General features: G+C 33.3%; 1 protein-coding gene across 1 annotated transcript; it reads left to right on the forward strand.

The window, feature by feature from the left end:
• The first annotated feature begins 18,349 nt into the window (after window positions 1–18,349).
• LOC128205923 (splicing factor 3A subunit 2-like) lies at window positions 18,350–19,685 on the forward strand. Its single transcript, XM_052907985.1, has 2 exons — window positions 18,350–18,378; window positions 19,106–19,685. Exons 1-2 carry the CDS (start codon window positions 18,350–18,352, stop codon window positions 19,683–19,685), a joined length of 609 nt encoding a protein of 202 aa, XP_052763945.1.
• Window positions 19,686–19,773: the final 88 nt, after the last annotated feature.

Raw genomic sequence — 19,773 nt, forward strand, 5'->3', positions numbered from 1 at the left:
TGATCATAAAAAAGTTCTGAGGAAAAGAGGAAGACTGTCTTCAAAAGAATTTAGCAGATATTAAGGAGTTTAGAGAAATAAGGATAAGTGAGGCGCAACAGAAAAATAGGGGTAATAGAGAAAATTGAAAGGGCTTGATGGAAATTTGGAAATAGATGAGATATGGTTATAAAGAAAGACCATAAGTTAACTGGGATGAAAAATGCAAGACAATATATCTTAGAGGCGCATTCCCTTAAAGAAAACAGTGATCTATTTCTGTTTAATGCAATCACTGTATATAAGTACGACGTAATGAACACGTCAATAGCGGTGAGCATATTTACAAGTTCTTTATCGTCAATCCTAGCAGTTTCTGACCATCTTTTACACCGTCTGTGCAATAACAATACGAGTATGTTATTATTCCAGTGAGTGATTTCATACTGTAGTAAAGACAAAATTTGTGGACATACATTGACCGGATTTATGTTATAACTCCGGTTGGGCAAATAAGAAACAGTAAGCAAGCACTCTTTTCAAGTGGTTGTCATGACATACACAGTCATTTGCACGGTATAAAATCCACACGATGTTTATTTTAATTTTGATCATGTTTTATTGGAAAGCCTGCGAAATATAAAGTCTGTGTTACTACTGCTATCAACTGAACTTCCTCGTCGGTGCCAGGTCGCCGTTTACCCACAAACCCCTATTATCAATAATAGATTACTTAAAACAGAAATATATTTGAAGACGAAACTTCTCGGCTTTGTCTATTAAGGTAATTGGTTTTCCTTATTTTAAACATTTTTTCAACTATGCACAGGCTTGTTTCGTTAGCTTTAGTATGACGAAATAGCCCTAACGATAACTTCTTGTTACTTGTAATAACATTAAAAACATCGGCACAGACCCTTTCCGGTCCCTACTCCGACCCAAAGCACAAGGTACCAAAACGATGGCTTCAGTAACAGTTCAGTTATGGCCCTTTCATTGTGAAACATTAAAATAATAATTCAGCTTATCTGATCACTTATTTATCGTATTTTATTTTTTCGTCAAATATTTCCCAAACTTATATCGTGTTTATAATTGTTAAAAATCCTCATTCTTTCTTGCACGTGCAAACCCCAACACAAAATACTAAATAAAACAACCCAAATATTCAAAGACATGTTTCCCTTAAACTGCAGTTGAAGAAACAACATAAATCCTTGCAATTTTATAACAACAGGGTTTATGGCAACATAAAGTTACCCGCTGGAATAATAACATATGCTCATTATTATAGCACAGACTGCGTGAAAATGAATAAGTAAAAATAATTGATGGTGTCTATTGTATTCAATTTATTAGAAACAAACGTCATCGGCCAAGCTGAAAGTGTTACCTTTTGTGACAGTATAAATAGATTCCAGCAAGAACATTATGTTTCAATTATGTTAATTTTTAAGAAAAACAGATCTGATTGATTTAGAAGTATACAATAGTAGTACCAAAAAATAATAGGCATGGACATTTCTACAAACAATGAGCTAACTTTCTGTCGTGTTTTTGTTTTAAAATTTGATTACATATGTTGTTTAGTTTAATTATGTGCACCATTAAATATCCGGAAACGACATTGAGATGTCAAGAGATAACTTGAAAGGCAATACCAATAAATAGACTAGTAAACTATATGGTGTACAACATGTGCATACCACATTTTATGTGGAACTCGCAACAAATATATTCGTATAACTATGTTGATGACGTTTCCGTTACCTACTGGAAAGAAGTTAAGTATGCTGTACAAATTAAAATATGCGCAATATTTATTTGAAGCCTCGCATGTACAACAACATAAAATTCAAATTGTGTTAATATTAGGAAATATAGCTACTAGTATATACGACCTTTCATATCTTGATTACTCAAGAATGCAATTATCGATACTGTATCTTAGCACTCACGAGAGTACATATTTATAAGTATTAACTTGTTTCCACCTCCACTGACGTCAACAAGTAAATTACCTGGAATTCGAACAAGGATACCTTGCTTGAACCAATTCTCTGCCCCGATCTACGAGGTAGGCAGTCTGCTGAATTATTAAATGACTATGACACTTAGGTCACTCTGTAATTAACTGTGAAAAAAATAATTTCTGATCTACGTGGATACAAACAAGAGCAATAATGGCAGTTAGGCTCTATATGTGTACAGTTATTTGGATTTTCTTAAGTATATGTTCAAAATAACATATAAACATTTAGCAAACGTGTTTTATACTGATTTGATTAGTAAAATATTATATAAGCCTTTTTTCGTAATTCATTTTCTGTCTCTACCACGTTCATTCGGTGGTATTGAAAACAACCATATCACTAAGAATAAAAATTATTTGCTAAAACCAAACGTTTATTGTGTAAGATGTATGGTCTGTCTGTTTTGTGTTGTGACGTCGTGTGTCTCTGGTTTAATATCTGTTATACATAAGCCTTCTGCCTTCAGGGTCTAATTGAAATTTAGCTAATAGGCGTTTCCTTTCAACTACCGTTGTAATATTGATTAAAAGATACCCAGAATACTTTGCCAACTGTTCATATATTTTATAGCAGCGCATTCTCTACAAAACACGATTAACTACTAAAAGAAAGGGTAAAAATCATATGTCCACCAATATATGTACACTTTTTCCAATTTGGAAGCTGTAGTGAGTAAAGAGAGTGTGTGTCATTTTGAAAACATACACCATTTGTGTATCTATGCTTGTTTTATTATACAATGGTCGTCATACCTATGTGCCATTGTTTGTTTTCTTGTTCTCATGATTGTTTTGAAGTAGATAACATTTAGCCTGTTAGCTTGCCCATTTGGTACATGTTTCGCCCTTAAGTATTAAAAAACACCTCTATAAAAAGCAAACTGCTATCGTTTCTGAAAAGTGTTGAATTGTTGTTCTGCTGATAATCAAAGAGCTCTCTGAACAAGTTTCGACTGATATATACGGACAGATATGAAGACATATTTCCAACTAACGAAGTTAGATCAACTGCAGGAAATGAAGTTGACACAACGATCAGTACCAAGAAAACATCACTCTTACGTCTGCGCTCAAATGACGATGGACATGTTTTGTCAATATTGATATTTATTCACTGTGGCGCCTTAGATATAACGTTTTGTGAATTCTAATCCGAAGGAATAAAATGTGTATTGTTTTTCATTAAAACGAAAGAAGTGTAAAACAATTCTAAATTATATATACATTTGTATTCTTTGAAAAGCTTTGGATGTAAAAACATCCGTTGGTCCATAAGTGTCAGCAAAACTGTATTAAGATTCTGTAAATTGATATGTTTGGCAAATGTTCAGTAAATATTGTGGATTGGTGCTTCATGCCAACAGTTCAGATATTTATGGCAACACATCACCAATCAAAACACGATTTAATTCACTTTAGCCTCAAGAGAAAACAGAATCAAATCATACGCCCACACATATATGAAAAATGCATCCAATTTGGAAGCAGTATTGAGTGTACGAGATTGTTGGTCATATTGAAAACATAAGTAACTTTCGTATGTAAATTTGCTTTCTGATACCATATTTGTATTATAGATGTGGCAATGTTTTTCCTTGTAATCATGATTGTCGAAGAACGTAGCCGATAGTATTAAAACACAGTTCAAAAACGTAACACAGAGTTGATTTTATTGACAAGTTATTTGTATTTAAAAACGTATACTAGTATATCAAGATGGATGGAGCGAAATCAATAATTAGGTTTTCACACATTTTCGCACAAAATTTTACTACATTTAAACAGATTGGTGGTATAATTACAGTACAAGTGTAAAACAGGGCCTAAATAATTCACCGATATTATTTGCGTCGTTCTTAAAAGACCTGGAATTATATTTACAATCCGATATTGGGAGTGGATTGTCACTATATGATTTATATATTATGATATTGCTATTTGCTGATGATATGGTCATATTTGGTAACTCTCCAGAGGACCTACAAACTAGTTTAAACAAATTATATGAATACTGTCACACTTGGGGTTTACAAGTTAATACTGTCAAAACTAAAGTGGTAGTATTTCGAAAGAGAGGCCCAACAAGACCCAACGAAACTTGGTACTATAATAATGAACCCCTGGAGATAGTCGACGATTTTAATTATTTGGGTGTTGTTTTTAACTATACGGGATCATTTGTTTTAAACAACCAGTATGTAGTGGGTAAAGCACTAAAGGCGATGAGCGTATTAACCAGAAATATAAGTAAATACGATGTCCCACCTAAAATAGCGTTACAACTATTTGATTCCTTTGTCGGGTCTACTCTTAATTATGCATGTCCGATATGGGGGTTTACGAAGTCCAAGGACCTGGAAAGAATACACCTTAAATATTGTAAATTTCTACTTGGTGTCAAGAAAACAACGTGCACAGCAGCAGTCTATGGCGAATTAGGACGCTATCCATTATATATTACCCGATATTTAAAAATAATTAAGTACTGGTTCAAGGCACAAGATTCCAATAATATATTGCTTACATCCCTTTATCGTAAATCCCTTCAGTCGTGTGAACTTAGACGCAAAAACTGGGCATATAATGTGAAAACATTACTAGAGGGATATGGATTTTATGATGTCTGGTGCAACCCATGGAATTATAATGTTAAAACATTTGTTCCGCTATTTAAACAGCGCCTTACTGATACTTTTTTACAGAAGTGGCGCGCGGATATTACTAACAGTACAAAACTTAATACTGTATTTTTACACCTCCATGATAAGTTTGAAATCGCCAGTTATTTAAATTTGCTTTATAATAAGACATATAGAAAATATCTTACCAAATTACGTGTGTCAGCCCATTGTTTACGTATTGAAACCGGAAGATATGGGGCAAATAGACTTCAAAGAAACGAGAGAATATGTTTATTGTGTGATGCACAGGACATTGAAGACGAATTTCATTTTGTTTTAAGTTGTAGTCGTTATAACGATCTAAGGATACAGTACATTAAACGATATTTTAGAATTAGACCAAATATGTATAAGTTTATTGAATTACTCAACTGTTCTTGTAAAACAACTATTGTTAATCTTTGTAAATACTTATTATTTGCTAACGATAGACGTAATACAATCATTAATGATATAAATGAGTAACCACCTTTATCACCATTTACATTTCCACTATTTAGCTATTATTTTGTGGAATCAATTACTTTATATTACTATAATTTAGCTTATTGATACATTGTTAACATTCTCCATAAAACAATATGATATCTACAGTTTATTATTTATTGTTTATCTAAAAGTACCATCTTATACACGTTGATCACATATTATGACATTTGTCTTTTCTTTGTACGAATACTGTAACGAGATGCTTTATGCATAAGTTGAAATAAAATCTGTTCTGTTCTGTTCTGTTCTGTAAAACTCTTTGTGGCGGGTTATTGATTTGAAGCCACTACGACATGCGAAAAATCTTTAAACACAAAACAATTTCGTGAATAGAACTTAGCTTATGGGGACATTTTTTACACATTCGTAACATCCCCCAGGTCGCTTCACTTCCCGTAGCTCGCCATGGGCCTTGTCGCCCATACTTTCGGGATCAGGCAAATACAGCTAACTTTGGACAAATAACTAGGCCAATATGAAATCACCTAATTAATAACATTATATTATACATTAAACCGGGTTATGTTTAAACTTTTTGCTACTGAGCTTGTTTCTGTAGTTTTTGAATAAGTATTGAGCAAAATATTATATTAAACTAGTTTAATCTTATCAAAAAAATATAACAAGTTCTAAAATCAAGATAACGGGTACACTCTACGGATTCCACGAGAATAATTCACAGATTGCGCTCTCAATTTTTTTAGGAAACAAAACGACAAAAAAAGAAACCAAAAATAATTCATTCTACCCTACGCATACTCCATAGAAAAATAATCTAAATGGTATTCCAAAAATGGATTTAAATAAGTAATTTCCAATTCGGAAGCTATTATAAGTACACGAGATTGCTCTTCATTTTGAAAACAAAATGTCTTTATGTAGAATTATGTGACAATATGTTTTCTTTTGTCTTTTGTTATATCATCATATAGCTTCTAAATTATCATGTATTCCTTTAATACGCCAATTTGAGAAAACATAACTTATTACTGGAGCACCCTTGGCGAGCTGGTTGTATCCTCAGATGTTGTCCGCTCCTATCAAGTTTAAAATCATTGGTCACAATTAGGGTAATGGTCGTAACATCTCCAGCAAGTTTAATAACCAGCCTAATTGTCTCATTGCATTAAATCATTAACCTTGTTTGACCCGTAATTAACATTGTTTCGTCAACTGTTCCCCAAATACCCTTTATTGCGCATGCAAAACAAACAATACTCATTTGCTCAATAAAAACACCCAAATATTCAAAGATATATTTACTCTAAAAATGCGGATAGCTTGTCCAGTGGGAAAAACAATATAAATTCGAGCAATTTTATAACGTTAATGGCAACATTATATAATCCATTGGAATGATGTCAAATGTGCATTATTATAGCGCAGACAGTGCTATACTGATGTTTGAAATAAATGCAAAGAAATGAAAAAGGTGTCTGCTGTGTGCAATTTAATTGAAAATTGTGTTACTGTTTTTTTCCATTAGAATATACTACAGAAAGCGTGTTTATTTCATTGGATGGTGTTTGTAAACATCATGCGTTTATTCAGGTCGATTAAATGCTATAATTCAGAGTACATCATCCAGAACAGTTTTAACACTTAAACAAATAGTTTCCTTAATACTACTATTGAATTGATTTATACGTCCGAAAGCTGTCTCAATTATCCAATGAAATATCAACTTCAGAAAAGCAACTTTTGACTTAGCAAGCCCAGTAGCCAACCATTTAACAAGTAGAACTACAGGGACAAGTAACCACTTTACAAAGATAGAACTACTGGAATAATCACAGAAGTCTAACATTTCCCAAATATTTAACAACAAGACTACAAGGAAAACTACGAGGAAAAGTCAAGTAGCCAACCATTTTACAAAGATATTACAATGAAAACTCAAAGAAAAGCCCAGCAGCCAACCATCTTACAAATATATTACAAGGGAAAATACAAGGAAAAGCCCAGTAGCCAAACATTTTACAAAAATATTACAAGGAAAACTACAAAGAAAAGCCCAGTAGCCAACCATCTTACAAATATATAACAAGGGTAACTACAAGGGAAAGCCCACTAGCCAACCATTTTACAAAATATGACAAGGGTCACTACAAGGAAAAGCCCAGTAGCCAACCATTTTACAAAATATTACAAGGGAAACTACAAGGAAAGCCCAGTAGCCAACTATCTTAAAAATATATTACAACGGAAATTACAAGGAAAAGCCCAGTAGCCAACCATTTTACAAAATATTACAAGGAAAACTACAAGGAAAGCCCAGTAGCCAACCATTTTACAAATATATTCCAAGGGAAACTACAAGGAAAATCCAAGTAGCCAACCTTTTAACAAATATATTCCAAGGGAAACTACAAGGAAAGCCCAGTAGCCAACCATTTTGCAAATATAATCCAAGGGAAACTACAAGGAAAATCCAAGTAGTCAACCTTTTTACCAAATATTACAAGGGTAACTACAAAGAAAAGCCCAGTAGCCAACCCTTTCACAAAGATATAACAAAATAAATTAGCAACACATTGTGACATTTTTATTGTTCCCATTTAACAAACAACAGTCTGTTCTTGTTTGTTTTTTTCACTTAAAAGGTCAATATTTCACATTTAAACAGTGCATTATCCACAAACTTTGAGGCTAAACACGCTAATTTATATAAGCATGTATGTCATAATTATACACATATCTTATATTCTACAAGTATTTGTCCCTGTTTTATCACTATCGGTCCATTAAGGCGACATGAAAAGGGCCATATCAATATACGGCTCGCAAACAGTGATCATTTAAAACATATTAATATGTTTTATTTAAACTCCAATTTAGTTTATAACCTACGCTTCAAACTAAAGGAGTCGCCATTCGGTCACGAATAAGTACCTCGGGTAAATGTCTTAAGTAAACCGATTTCCTTAAATTTTACGATGGAACCTAATATTTATGTGTCTTTTTTTTATTGTTTTTTAGAAAATTGTAGGCCACAGCCTTCATGGCCTTTAAGAAGCTAAGCCCCTTGTATATTACGAAAATAACAAATGATCCTTTTTCCAGAAAAAAGCGACATAAGTAATATATATATATATTTTTTTTATTTCGTAGAATTGATTTAATTAGTGTTGTGTATTGTTCTCTCGCACGGCAGACGGTAATCTCGTATTGTACAACTACGTACCTATGACTGGTTCACTCAATGACGTGCCTAGCAGACGGACAGTGGTGCCCTGTGGTAAGCTGAACAGCTGAAGAGAGATATGTAGATGGGAGGGATATAAGGGTTGCTAAAAATGAGATGAGAGAGAGGGGATTGAGTCGTACAAGGAAAATTAATGGGCATTAAGTGAGGAATTGGGCAGGATAACTAAGTGTAGTATTTTTAAGGAAGGAAATAGGTGTTCAGAAAATAGGGGAGATTGTATAAAGGAGAATTTGGTAGAGATAAAAAAAATTAGGGAAAGTGGGTGACGGGGGATAACAGAAAGTTGAAAGAGTGTAGTAATAATATGAGAGAAGGGAGATAAGTAAACTGGGGTTGAATACTCAAAGAGTAAAGAAATTCGGGAGTGAATTCCCTTTGAGGAGTTGAGTGTTTATTTCTGCTTATTTCAGTCACTGTAAGTATGTATACCGGTTTGTTTCACATTACTTTGTTTACAGTTAATGCACTGAGTTCTTTATAGTCAATCCTAACAATTTCCGAACATCTTTTTACATTGTCTGTGTAATAACAATAAGAGTCCATCATTATTCCCCTGTTTGACTTCACGTTGTAATAAACACAGCATTCGTGCCGGATTTATATTATTTCTCCCACTTGGCAAACGAAAAACAGTTTATGAGCAAGCACTAATTTCAAATGGTTGTTATGAAGGTTACAGCCATTTGCACAGGCAAAATGCGACACGATCGTATTATGTGATATATTATTACAGCAAAGTCTGCAATGCACAATACAGGATCGTCGCTGCATTGTCACCGTATATCCACGAACCCCTTTTTTTGGGAAGAGCGAACATAACAATCAAATATGTGTACAGATGCAACTTCTCGGAAACATCTATTTTGGTCAGTATTTTGGGTTTCTCTTAGTTTAACTTTCATATAAACAGATCTGCTTGTTTCGTTCGACGAAAGTAACTTAAGAATGACGCATCATACAAAACAGAAGCTTTTTGTTTCTTGGAATTTCATTACATTCAAAACAAACAACCACTACTATCGGTACAGATCCTTTCATGTCCCAAATCTGTTCAAAATCACAAGCATCCAACCTGATCGCTTAACTGGAATAAGAACAGATTATCATTATTATAACACAAACAGTTTTATAATGATGTAATGGATAAAAGCAAAGAAATAAAATAAGTGATGGTGTCTGTTGTATATTAAATGTTGGAAACGAAACGCCATCACATAAATAAGTTTTGACCAACGCTCAAAAGGAGTTTTGTTTTACAATCCGGTTTTAACCTTGGATAAGTTTACCTTCTGTGAACTAAGGATATTTTTCAGCATGCATTTGTGCATTGGACAGTTACTGTTCAATTCACTTGGTCGATTTAGATTGAATTATTACTTTAATTAATACATTCTATTTAAAAAAAACCATCAAAAATGGTGTCTTTATTTTTTAGAACCGGTAAAATATTCAAGTTATTATCGACCTTAAAAGGCATATTTTCATACAAACGATTTGTTTTAACTTTATTTTTTTGAAATTCAAAATGAACATGAGCGTTTCCTTAAACTACGTGCTAACTTTCTTTCATGTTTGTTTTTTGCAATTGGGTTAAATATGTTTATCTATATTTTACATATTGTGCGCCATGAAATGTACAGAAATAACGGCGGTGATGCCTCCATAGATACACTTAAAGTCAAGATATAACTTGAAGGGCAACAGATCATAAAAAACAACAGGAAATTAAATTGGATACGAAATGTACCAACCACCTATTATGGGGTTTACGATATTCCAAGAGTCTTACCTATATGCTTTCTCAACAAACATATTCTTGGTTGAAACGTTTTGGTGTCAATTGCGTTTCATAACAGACTGTTTTTGATAACAAGTTAAGTATGCTGAACAAATGAAATACACCGTCTTTGAAGACGCACATGCGCAAAAGTACCAAATTGTCATTTTGTAACTATTAATAAACAATGCTACAAACACCCTTAAATAATTTAATTATGTAAGAAGGCAATAACCAATGATTTATCTAAGCACTCATTACGATTTATTAGAAGACAATTGTTTCTACCAGCACTGACGTTATCAGCTCAATAAACTGAAATCCATACAAGGTTCCCATGAACTAATGAAGTACACAAAGCTATTACGAGTTTGAACATTTGATAATTACAAATTTGTTAACACAAACAACAACAACATTAACAACAACAAATATATTTATTTTTAAGGCACCACTTACTAACAAAACCAAGTAATTCATATAGCCTTAACGTCTAAGAAAAAGGAATAAAATATTACATTCAAAACGTTATGAAATTATTTCCAGTTTGGAAGCTGTAATGAGTGTACGGGATTGCCGGTCATTTTGAAACATACGTCCTTTCCGTTTGTAGCGTTCCGATAAATAACCGACATGACTTAACTGTGTGTGCCCCGACCTCTGGGTGGGTGCATTAATACACAACGGAAAACAAAAAAAGGCTAAGGCCACTATGAATTGGAAAGGATGAAAAATACTTGAGTATCAGGTTGAGCTCCAAATTTCGACGGATCTCGCTACTTGCCAAATGCAATAGCATCTTACAAAACTGATACAAGGGAAGCTACCAAAACATAACGACAATGGTACTGTTGGTGGAGCCACCCATTTATGAAAAAACAGTCTGTTGCCTTTATAGTGGGTCGATATTTCTCACTTAAACAGTCCACAACCCGCAAACTTTGAGGTTAAACACGCCTATTAATACACACGTGTATGTCCGATTTGTATCGCGCAGAGTAATTTTACACTTTTTTTATATTCTACGCGTGTGTGTCCCTGTGTTATCATTTTCTGCCCATATATGCAAAGACTAAATGAAAGTGGCCCATATCAATAAACGACGTGCCAGCGGCACATCAAGTATTATGTATTCTCAAATTGATATTATTGCCTAAATTTGAACGCAGTGAAATCACCAATCGGCCTTTAAAAGTTCAACGGCTAAATATATTTTCAAGTTATTCGATTTCTTTACATTTTTAATAAAGAACATTAATTTATATGTCTAGAATTTTATTTTGTTACTTTTAGAAAAGAAAGTGGAGGCCACAACCAAAATTACCTATAGAAAGCTAAGTCCCTGATATAGTACGTATTTCCAGAGGATCACTTTTCCAGAATAAAGTGATATAAGTTATTCATTTATCTATATATTTCGTATAAATTAAACACGTAGTGGGTAAATAGGAGACAGTTGTTGTATACCTGTTGGGTGTATGGACTTTATTTATTCTAACGCGTATCACAAACACGAGTTTCCTTTACATAAGTGAAATAACTTTGCTGCCGAACGCAACTTTGTGGAAGTGATTGAATATGAAGACTATGAATATTTAGATAGTGAGGATTATTATATTGAATAAGACGAAATGAAAAATAATATTTCGGAACTACACGGCTTTCAGTGAGCACGGTTTGAATTAAAATATTAATAGAAAATAAACGGAATTTTTCGACTATGGGCAAGTGTTGATGGCGAATATGAGGAAGATGATTAAGATGATTAAGTTGCTAAACGCAATTGTTGTATAAATAATGAAAACAAATAATGTTTTGATGTCAATTGCGTTTCATTACAGACTGTTTTTGATAACAAGTTAAGTATGCTGAACAAATAAAATACACCGTCTTTGATGACTCACATGCGCAACAGTATCAAGTTGTCATTTAGTGACTATTAATAAACATTGCTACAAACACACTTAAATATTTTAATTATGTAAGAGGGCGATAACCAATGATTTATCTAAGCACTCGTTACGATTTATAAGGAGACAAATGTTTACACCTTAACTGACGTTATCAGCTCAATGACATGAAATTCATACAAGGTTCCCATGAACTAATAAAATACACAAATCTATAACGAGTTTGAACACTTAATGATTACAAATTTGTTAACAACAACAACAACAACAACAACAACAACAACAATATTTATTAAGAAATAAAAAGAAATTTAAAATGAAAGTTAATCAAGGGCCATAATTTGCACTAAGGGTTAAAATGGAGTTATGTAACCTTATAATAAGATGATCGTCATTGATTGTGCGAAGTATAAAGTCAATTGAACAAAGGGTATATATTTTTTTATCAAAATCTAAACTTGACCTAAAACTTTAACCTGCCCTAAAATTTTAACCTAAGTTCCTTAGTCAATCAGGGGCCATAACTTTCATTAAGGATAATATGGAGTTATGTAATCTCATTGTGTGATGGTCCTGAACAACTGTGTGAAATACTAAATGAATTGAATGAAGGGTTTCGGACTTATAAGTGAAAATCCCAACTTGCCCTTAAACTTTAACCAGACACCGACGCCGATGCTGGGGCGAGAAGTAAAACCCTCCTTTTTCCGAAACGTCGAGCTTAAAAGTTATGAAATTTTGTCCAGTTTGGAAGCTGTTATGAGTGTACAGGATTGTCATTTTGAAAACATACGTCACTTTCGTATGTAAACTTGTTTTCCAATAAAAAAAAATGGCATATGTGTGTGGCATTCATAAACCAACATGGAGTCTAAGATGGCCGCCAAAGTACACTGTACTTACCTTACAGTAGAACGTGCACAATCCTTTTGTTTTGCATCGAAAATCATGGCATTTTCACACGGAATAATATGTGGAATGTATTGAGAGCTTGAGAACAAATGTCAGACATGCAGCTTGATTAGAACTGTTATTTTGCTGTATCGTTAATGTCCTTATTGAATCGATAAATGTTAAGTTTCTTATGAACTTCTCCATTTGCGTTAGAAACTAGCTTAATGATGTTGACTTGAATAAAAAATATATACGTTTAAACAGTATTTTGGTAAAAATCTTGTTCAAAATAAAATCCAGGGCGGCGTTTAAGATGACTGCCAAATTATCCCCGGTTTACATTGAATAAGTCTAAATGAAATGTTTGTTCTATTCAGTTTTGATTATGGATATCTTTAAATGTGTGACTTTGCTGTGCGATTTTGTCAGAAATATATTAATTGATATTGTTTGTTCTCTAGAGCAGTTTAGACCATACGAAGTTCAACGTTGCATCAAAGATGGCAACCAAAGTGTTCTTTTAAATATGCGTGTTTTGAATGATATAAGAACTTATCTTTAAGACTTCTTTAATTATGATTTTGTATTCATTTTGTTTTATCGAATGCGATGACTATTCCACCATGTTATTTTATCAATATTTATTGATTTATATAATATGTTTATATCTATTCACAAGCACCATTGATTCTAACTCAAGTCAATAAGTTAATTATTGTCGCAATATGTAAGAACATAGTTTAGAAAATGAACAATTAACATTTGCTATATATTTATCCCTATTGCATAAGATATTCAACGCTTTCTCTTTGATGCGACCTACTACGACAATAATCATGACTTACTCAACGATATATGACGCTTCCAACACCGCCTATGAAGGCATTATCATAGCAGTAACGTAGCGTAAGAACATAAGTCAAGACTTTGTACAATTTGATACGTGACAACCTATGATTGGGGTATTATCGTAGACGCACCAAGTATTGGTGTAACGATGGAAGAGTTGTCGATCGTTAAAATAGCCGTACTTAATAAATAATTGTTGGGTCTATTCCAGATAATTGTGTATTAATTTGAGTCGCATCTAAACCGTATCTAAAGCGTTCAGCATCGAATGAAAGCGTGTTTGATGCGTAGCAATACATATAAACCAAATTTCGTGCTTTATTATTTATACTTTATAATGACATAGAATCAAGCAAATTAAAGTACTAAAGACAGCGAATGTGACATGTTCCCGGTCATTATAGTAACCAGCTTACTTATACTTCTCTTCAGTTTGAAAAAAAAAACGTATCATGTTACACCCTCGCCTTACTTCACAAATTCAACAGAACTTTGACTCTTATAAAGTAATGATCAAGAGTTTGCAAATACCGTCCAGTTGATGCCCTTAATATGATACATTTTACCAAGAATGTGTGAATCGATGATCGATTGTGACCCGAATTAGTGAGAGTAGCATTATCCACGATAAGTAGAATGTCCCTATTGTTCTATGAGTAAAGTGCGAATATCAACGAATGCTTACGGGTGCAAAGTAGGTTCACATAATGATATATTACGTCCGATTGCGGCCGAGCACGGCTCTATTAGAGAAGCGTTGGATAACTCCACGGTTATCGAAGTTTATCAATTTTAATTTAAATTGCCATTTATTCATAACATGTTCTGCATATTCCTTAGGATGAGAGTCTCGTGTAATCTATGGGCAACGATCGATCATCCTCTGGTCTTCTACTCACTAGTTCGCAGTATATAAAAGGATAACGTGGGCACACACGTGATGGCATCGTCATGAACCTTGAGTAGTACTTAAAGATTATAAACTACCAAGAGTGCTTTTAGCTTAAAGAATAACTTCAACAAGACTTTGTAAATCGGGTCCAATCTTTGACGCAATATTTGCCCATAGATGATTTTTAGTATTTTTAAGTGAATATCAAATACACAGTTCTTATATCCTTGAAAACACGTCAACATTTGCAAGTTAACTTCATTTTGTTTTACTTTGGTGGCCATCTTGGACACCATATTGAACTTCATATGGTCCGAAATGCTTTCTCATTACATTATAGTGTACTTGTTCAATGTTAACAAACGCTACGATGATTTCTGACCAAATAACAAGCCAATGCAGAATTTCGAAAAAAGTCTCAATGCATTTTGGATACGAGCTTGACAACACTTTGATGGTGATTTTGTTTAAAATGTATAAAGTATGTTTTGTTATTCAAAGCAATACCATTCACATAATTTCATAGCAAATGTTCAAGGTCATACGAAATTTAACACCTTCGTACAGTTGGCAGCCATTTTGGACGCCATTTTGAATATAAATCATATAGTATCGCCCGGAACGACATTGCCTTCTTTGTTATATGTAGAATTACTCCTGTCTATCACTTTATTATGAATTTGCAGAAAATATTTCATCTATGAAAATTTTGTCTGTTGATTTAACATTCGAAAACCATATCAAGATAGTTTCGTTTTGTTGCTCTCATCCTTTCTTTACAGTCACTATCTATATCGTCATGACACAGTCATGGCCGCATCTCCAAGGTCATCTATAAAACCAAATGTTTGCTGTTTGTATTTCTTTCTTATAAAATTTATTATTCAGAAATACATGTATACATACTGTCAATGTGTATATATTTTGAGAAAATATATTAGTTGTAAAGAGATCAATTCAATATTTATAATATACAGAACATGTATGACAACGCATATAATACAAAACTAATAACTATTGTATACATGTAGAGTAAAATCAATACATGACAACGAGAGTTCTGTGTGAAATAACGCTTATAAAGGCTATCACTAGTCATAATAATAATGATACTTGTTTCTAAAACTAAATGCATAATTAACATACATGGCTTCATTTCTATTAACTTTAACATTTGCGGATTGCATTAATTCAAGAAATGTTGGTACTTTTGGTCTATTTCGATAATACTTAGTGATATATGACTTTCCTAATTCGTTTTACAGAGAACATCCAAGAATAAAATGAAATTAATCTTCCAATACATCTAATTAATACATTTCCTATTTTCAAAAACATATTGGTTCAGGTCTGTGCCACCTTCCTGCTTCTATTTCTAATCTATGATATGATACTCTTAATTTACATAGGTCTTTTCTAAATTTATATGTATATATCAACATTTGTCAAATAATGTTGCAACACAAAATTGCAAAACATTGTATAAGTTCTTGCACGTGGCGATTTATTAAGTTCTGACTTCCAGTTTTGGATAAGTGTATCATTAAGTCTAGACTTCAACAAAGACATAAATAGACTTTCATCACCAGCACCTTGATTCAACCAAGCATAATGGAATCGAAGTGTTTGTAACAAAGTACATACAGATTTCGACCAAGACTTACAATTTGGCTCTGTTTCTATGTAATTACACATTTGAATGTAAACACCTTTAGTATATTTATGATCTTCTAATTTAACAACTTTAAACCAATATCGTATTACATTAACAGCTCTCCTGCTTAACAATGAAATTCTACCAAGCTCTCCATAGATGAAATTATTCTGATTTGAATTTTAACACCTAAGACTTTTTTTACAAAACTTGAAATGAATTCTTTCTAAAACAAGATAATTATTTAGACCCCAAATTTCTGATCCATAATTTAAAATTGGAAGAATTGATTTATCAAACAGATCTAATTTATTTTGCAGGGACATTGAAGAAAATTTTATTAAATACGAGTTTAATTTAAAAATAGCCTTAGATGCGTGTCCTGCTAGTGTATCAAAAGTTGTTATAAAAGAGCCCCAACTTGTATAAACTATACCCAAGTATGTATTTTTTACTATCTCTAAATTTTCACCCTGATATAAGAAACATATATTATTCCTTAACCTGCCGCCCTTTTTAAAAATCATTACTTTAGTCTTGGTAGAATTTACACTTAGCTTCCATCTATTACAATACTCTTCTAATAACAACAATCCTTTCTTTAACACATTCTCAGAAACAGCCATGATTACTTTAGTACAGAAATAATTTTAACATACCCATATCAATACCATTGAACCCATTCAACATGTAATGTTCATCTATGTCATTTAAACACAAGATAATAAAAATGGAGATAAACTTTCTCCCTGCCTTACCCCTAAGGAACATGTAAAATCTTCATTACTTACTGTATTATTAAGTTTAATTCTTGATTTAACATTTAAATACATATATTTTATAACATTAAACATATTTTCATTTACCCATAATTTTAAAAGCTTATACCATATGATATATCTCACCAAAACATCGAACTTCTTCGTAATGACCACAAAAACTGCATCCAATTACTTTTTATTCTCTAAAAAATAATCAATAATACCATGTAGAACAAAGATATTATCAACAGTATCCATATTCTGTCTGAATCCTGCTTTAGCCTCAATATACACATGATATTTTTCAACCCAAAAATTCAACCTATTTGTTTATCACTTTAGTAAATAATTTACCAAAAGTACTTGATAATGTAATTCCACTATTATAGATATAAGCATTATCCTTATCACCTTTCTAATGTAATGGAACTATAAAGCCTTCTGACCATGCCTCTGGAAAATATCTCATATATAACAACTTATTAAACAAAGTACAAACCGCCTTTAAAAAACGATCACTATTAATACCATATTTAAAACAAACTCATTTAACAAATAATCGGGCCCTGCTACCCTACCATTATTCAATTGATTGCATGCCTTAACAATTTCAGCATGAGTAAATGATTCATTCAGTTCCTCAAACAAAGTATTCAATTCTTTAAGTACATATCTATTATCTTTAAAATACTCCAATAAATCTTTATTTGACACATTCAACTTGTCTGTTTTTACAGAAGACCCTTTCAACAATTTCCAATAAAGTTTAGCATTTGTTAATCTAGTATTTTCTAGCTTTTGTGTTTGTTGTCTATCATAAATATATTTCTTTTTTCTAACAGTATTTTTTATATATAATCTAGCTTCTAACATATTTTTTCTATTTATATCACATGAGTAATTCCTGTACACATTCAAATCCTTGTATTAACAATGTTTTAAGTATCTACACTCATCATCAAAATTATAGCATCATCAGTTTTATTATTACTAGATAAATAATTGGTAGTACAACTCTTAATTTAACAATGGTGAACACACATCTTCTATAATATTGCAAAAATAATTCAATTCCTCATCTATATCAAAATTATTCTGTGAATTTTCAATATTTTCACAAAGTGTTCCAAGCTTATTTGTAACATAATCATAATCTAATGCATTAATATAATCTTTTTTTTCTCATCACTCCATTCGTATCTTTATGGTAAGCAATTAACAGTATGCTCAATATTCACCGCCTCATTACAAGGTACATCATTTTCACTCATATAAAAACTTGTTGAACAACTTAAGCTAAAACTCACAATGCAATGATCAGATAATATATTCGGATCTAATACCTCAAAGCTATTCACATATGAGAACATATTATTTTGACATTTCTGGCTTCACTGTCAATAGACATATAACTGAGGGCTTCTGATAATGACTTTTGTTTATCGCACATCTGCTCAAGGTATTCAATACGCGATTCGAGCTCACTGCAATGTTTGCGAACATTCTGTCCATCCTTTCTGCATGCATGCTGCTCACCCTCAACATCGGTTATTTTGTTAAAGTTCCTATTCAGTTGTTCAAATATGCTATTTTATTTTTCATCAGCAAACAATTGTGTAAAGCTAACAATGCTGCTATTACTACTTGTTGTTTTTTTCTTTTGTCACCTGCGTGAATTTCCCGCCATTACCGCCATTGTCCGGATTTCTAACTGGTGTTTTCTCACTTAATTCCATTTCTTCATCATAATCACCACTCGCACAATAACAATCCTCCCCACCAATAGCCATGTTTTGGAAAAAAAGTCTTAGAAATCACCTTTATTAGTATTTTTTTTAAATACTTTAGTCTCCACTTTGTTTACACGTCTTGATCCATTGACCACTCAACCGACTGAATGAACAAATTGTGGTTCAACTCAGAAAATAACAACATAGACGGCCTGTTCTAAATTTGTTCAATATCAACTACCTCTACAGAAGCAGAGATGCACGAACCCTCCACCAACAGGCCACCATCATCAGACCTCCACCCTCCACCACTAGGCCACCACCACCAGGCCTACAACCTCAACCGCCTGGCCTCCAACATCAACTGCCAGGCCTTCGTCCTCCACCGCGAGGCCTCCAAGTTACACCCATCGAAATTCTGCCCGCCTCCCATATAGATCTCCAACCTCGTCCAGCAGGCTTCCATCCTGCAACACAAATCCTCCACCTGGCCTCGACCGCCAGGCCTCCATCCTTCACTACAAGACATCCACATTCCACTAACAGTTACCACCAGGCCTCCATCCTCGATCATAAGACGTTCAAAATCCAGCATCCGGCATCTACCCACCCACAGCAGGTATATATGTTCCATCGCCAGGCCGTCACCAGGCCTCCACCACCAGGCTTCCACATTCCAACACCAGGTTTCCGACATCGTACGCCAGGCATCCCTCTTCAAACACAAGGCCTCCATTATGCCGTTGACATCAGACATCAACCCTCCACAACAAGGCTTCCAGGGGAAATCCACAACCCGGCCTTCAACATGACTCCACCTACGATGTGAAGACAAATATTGAAAATGTGATCCCTTAATATTTTCACAGCGCCTACTTAACGCCAGCTACACTACTTATCGGTGGTGCAAAGGGAAT

Source organism: Mya arenaria, chromosome 10 (assembly GCF_026914265.1).
Source record: "Mya arenaria isolate MELC-2E11 chromosome 10, ASM2691426v1".
In the NCBI taxonomy this organism is placed as follows: Eukaryota; Metazoa; Mollusca; class Bivalvia; order Myida; family Myidae; genus Mya; species Mya arenaria.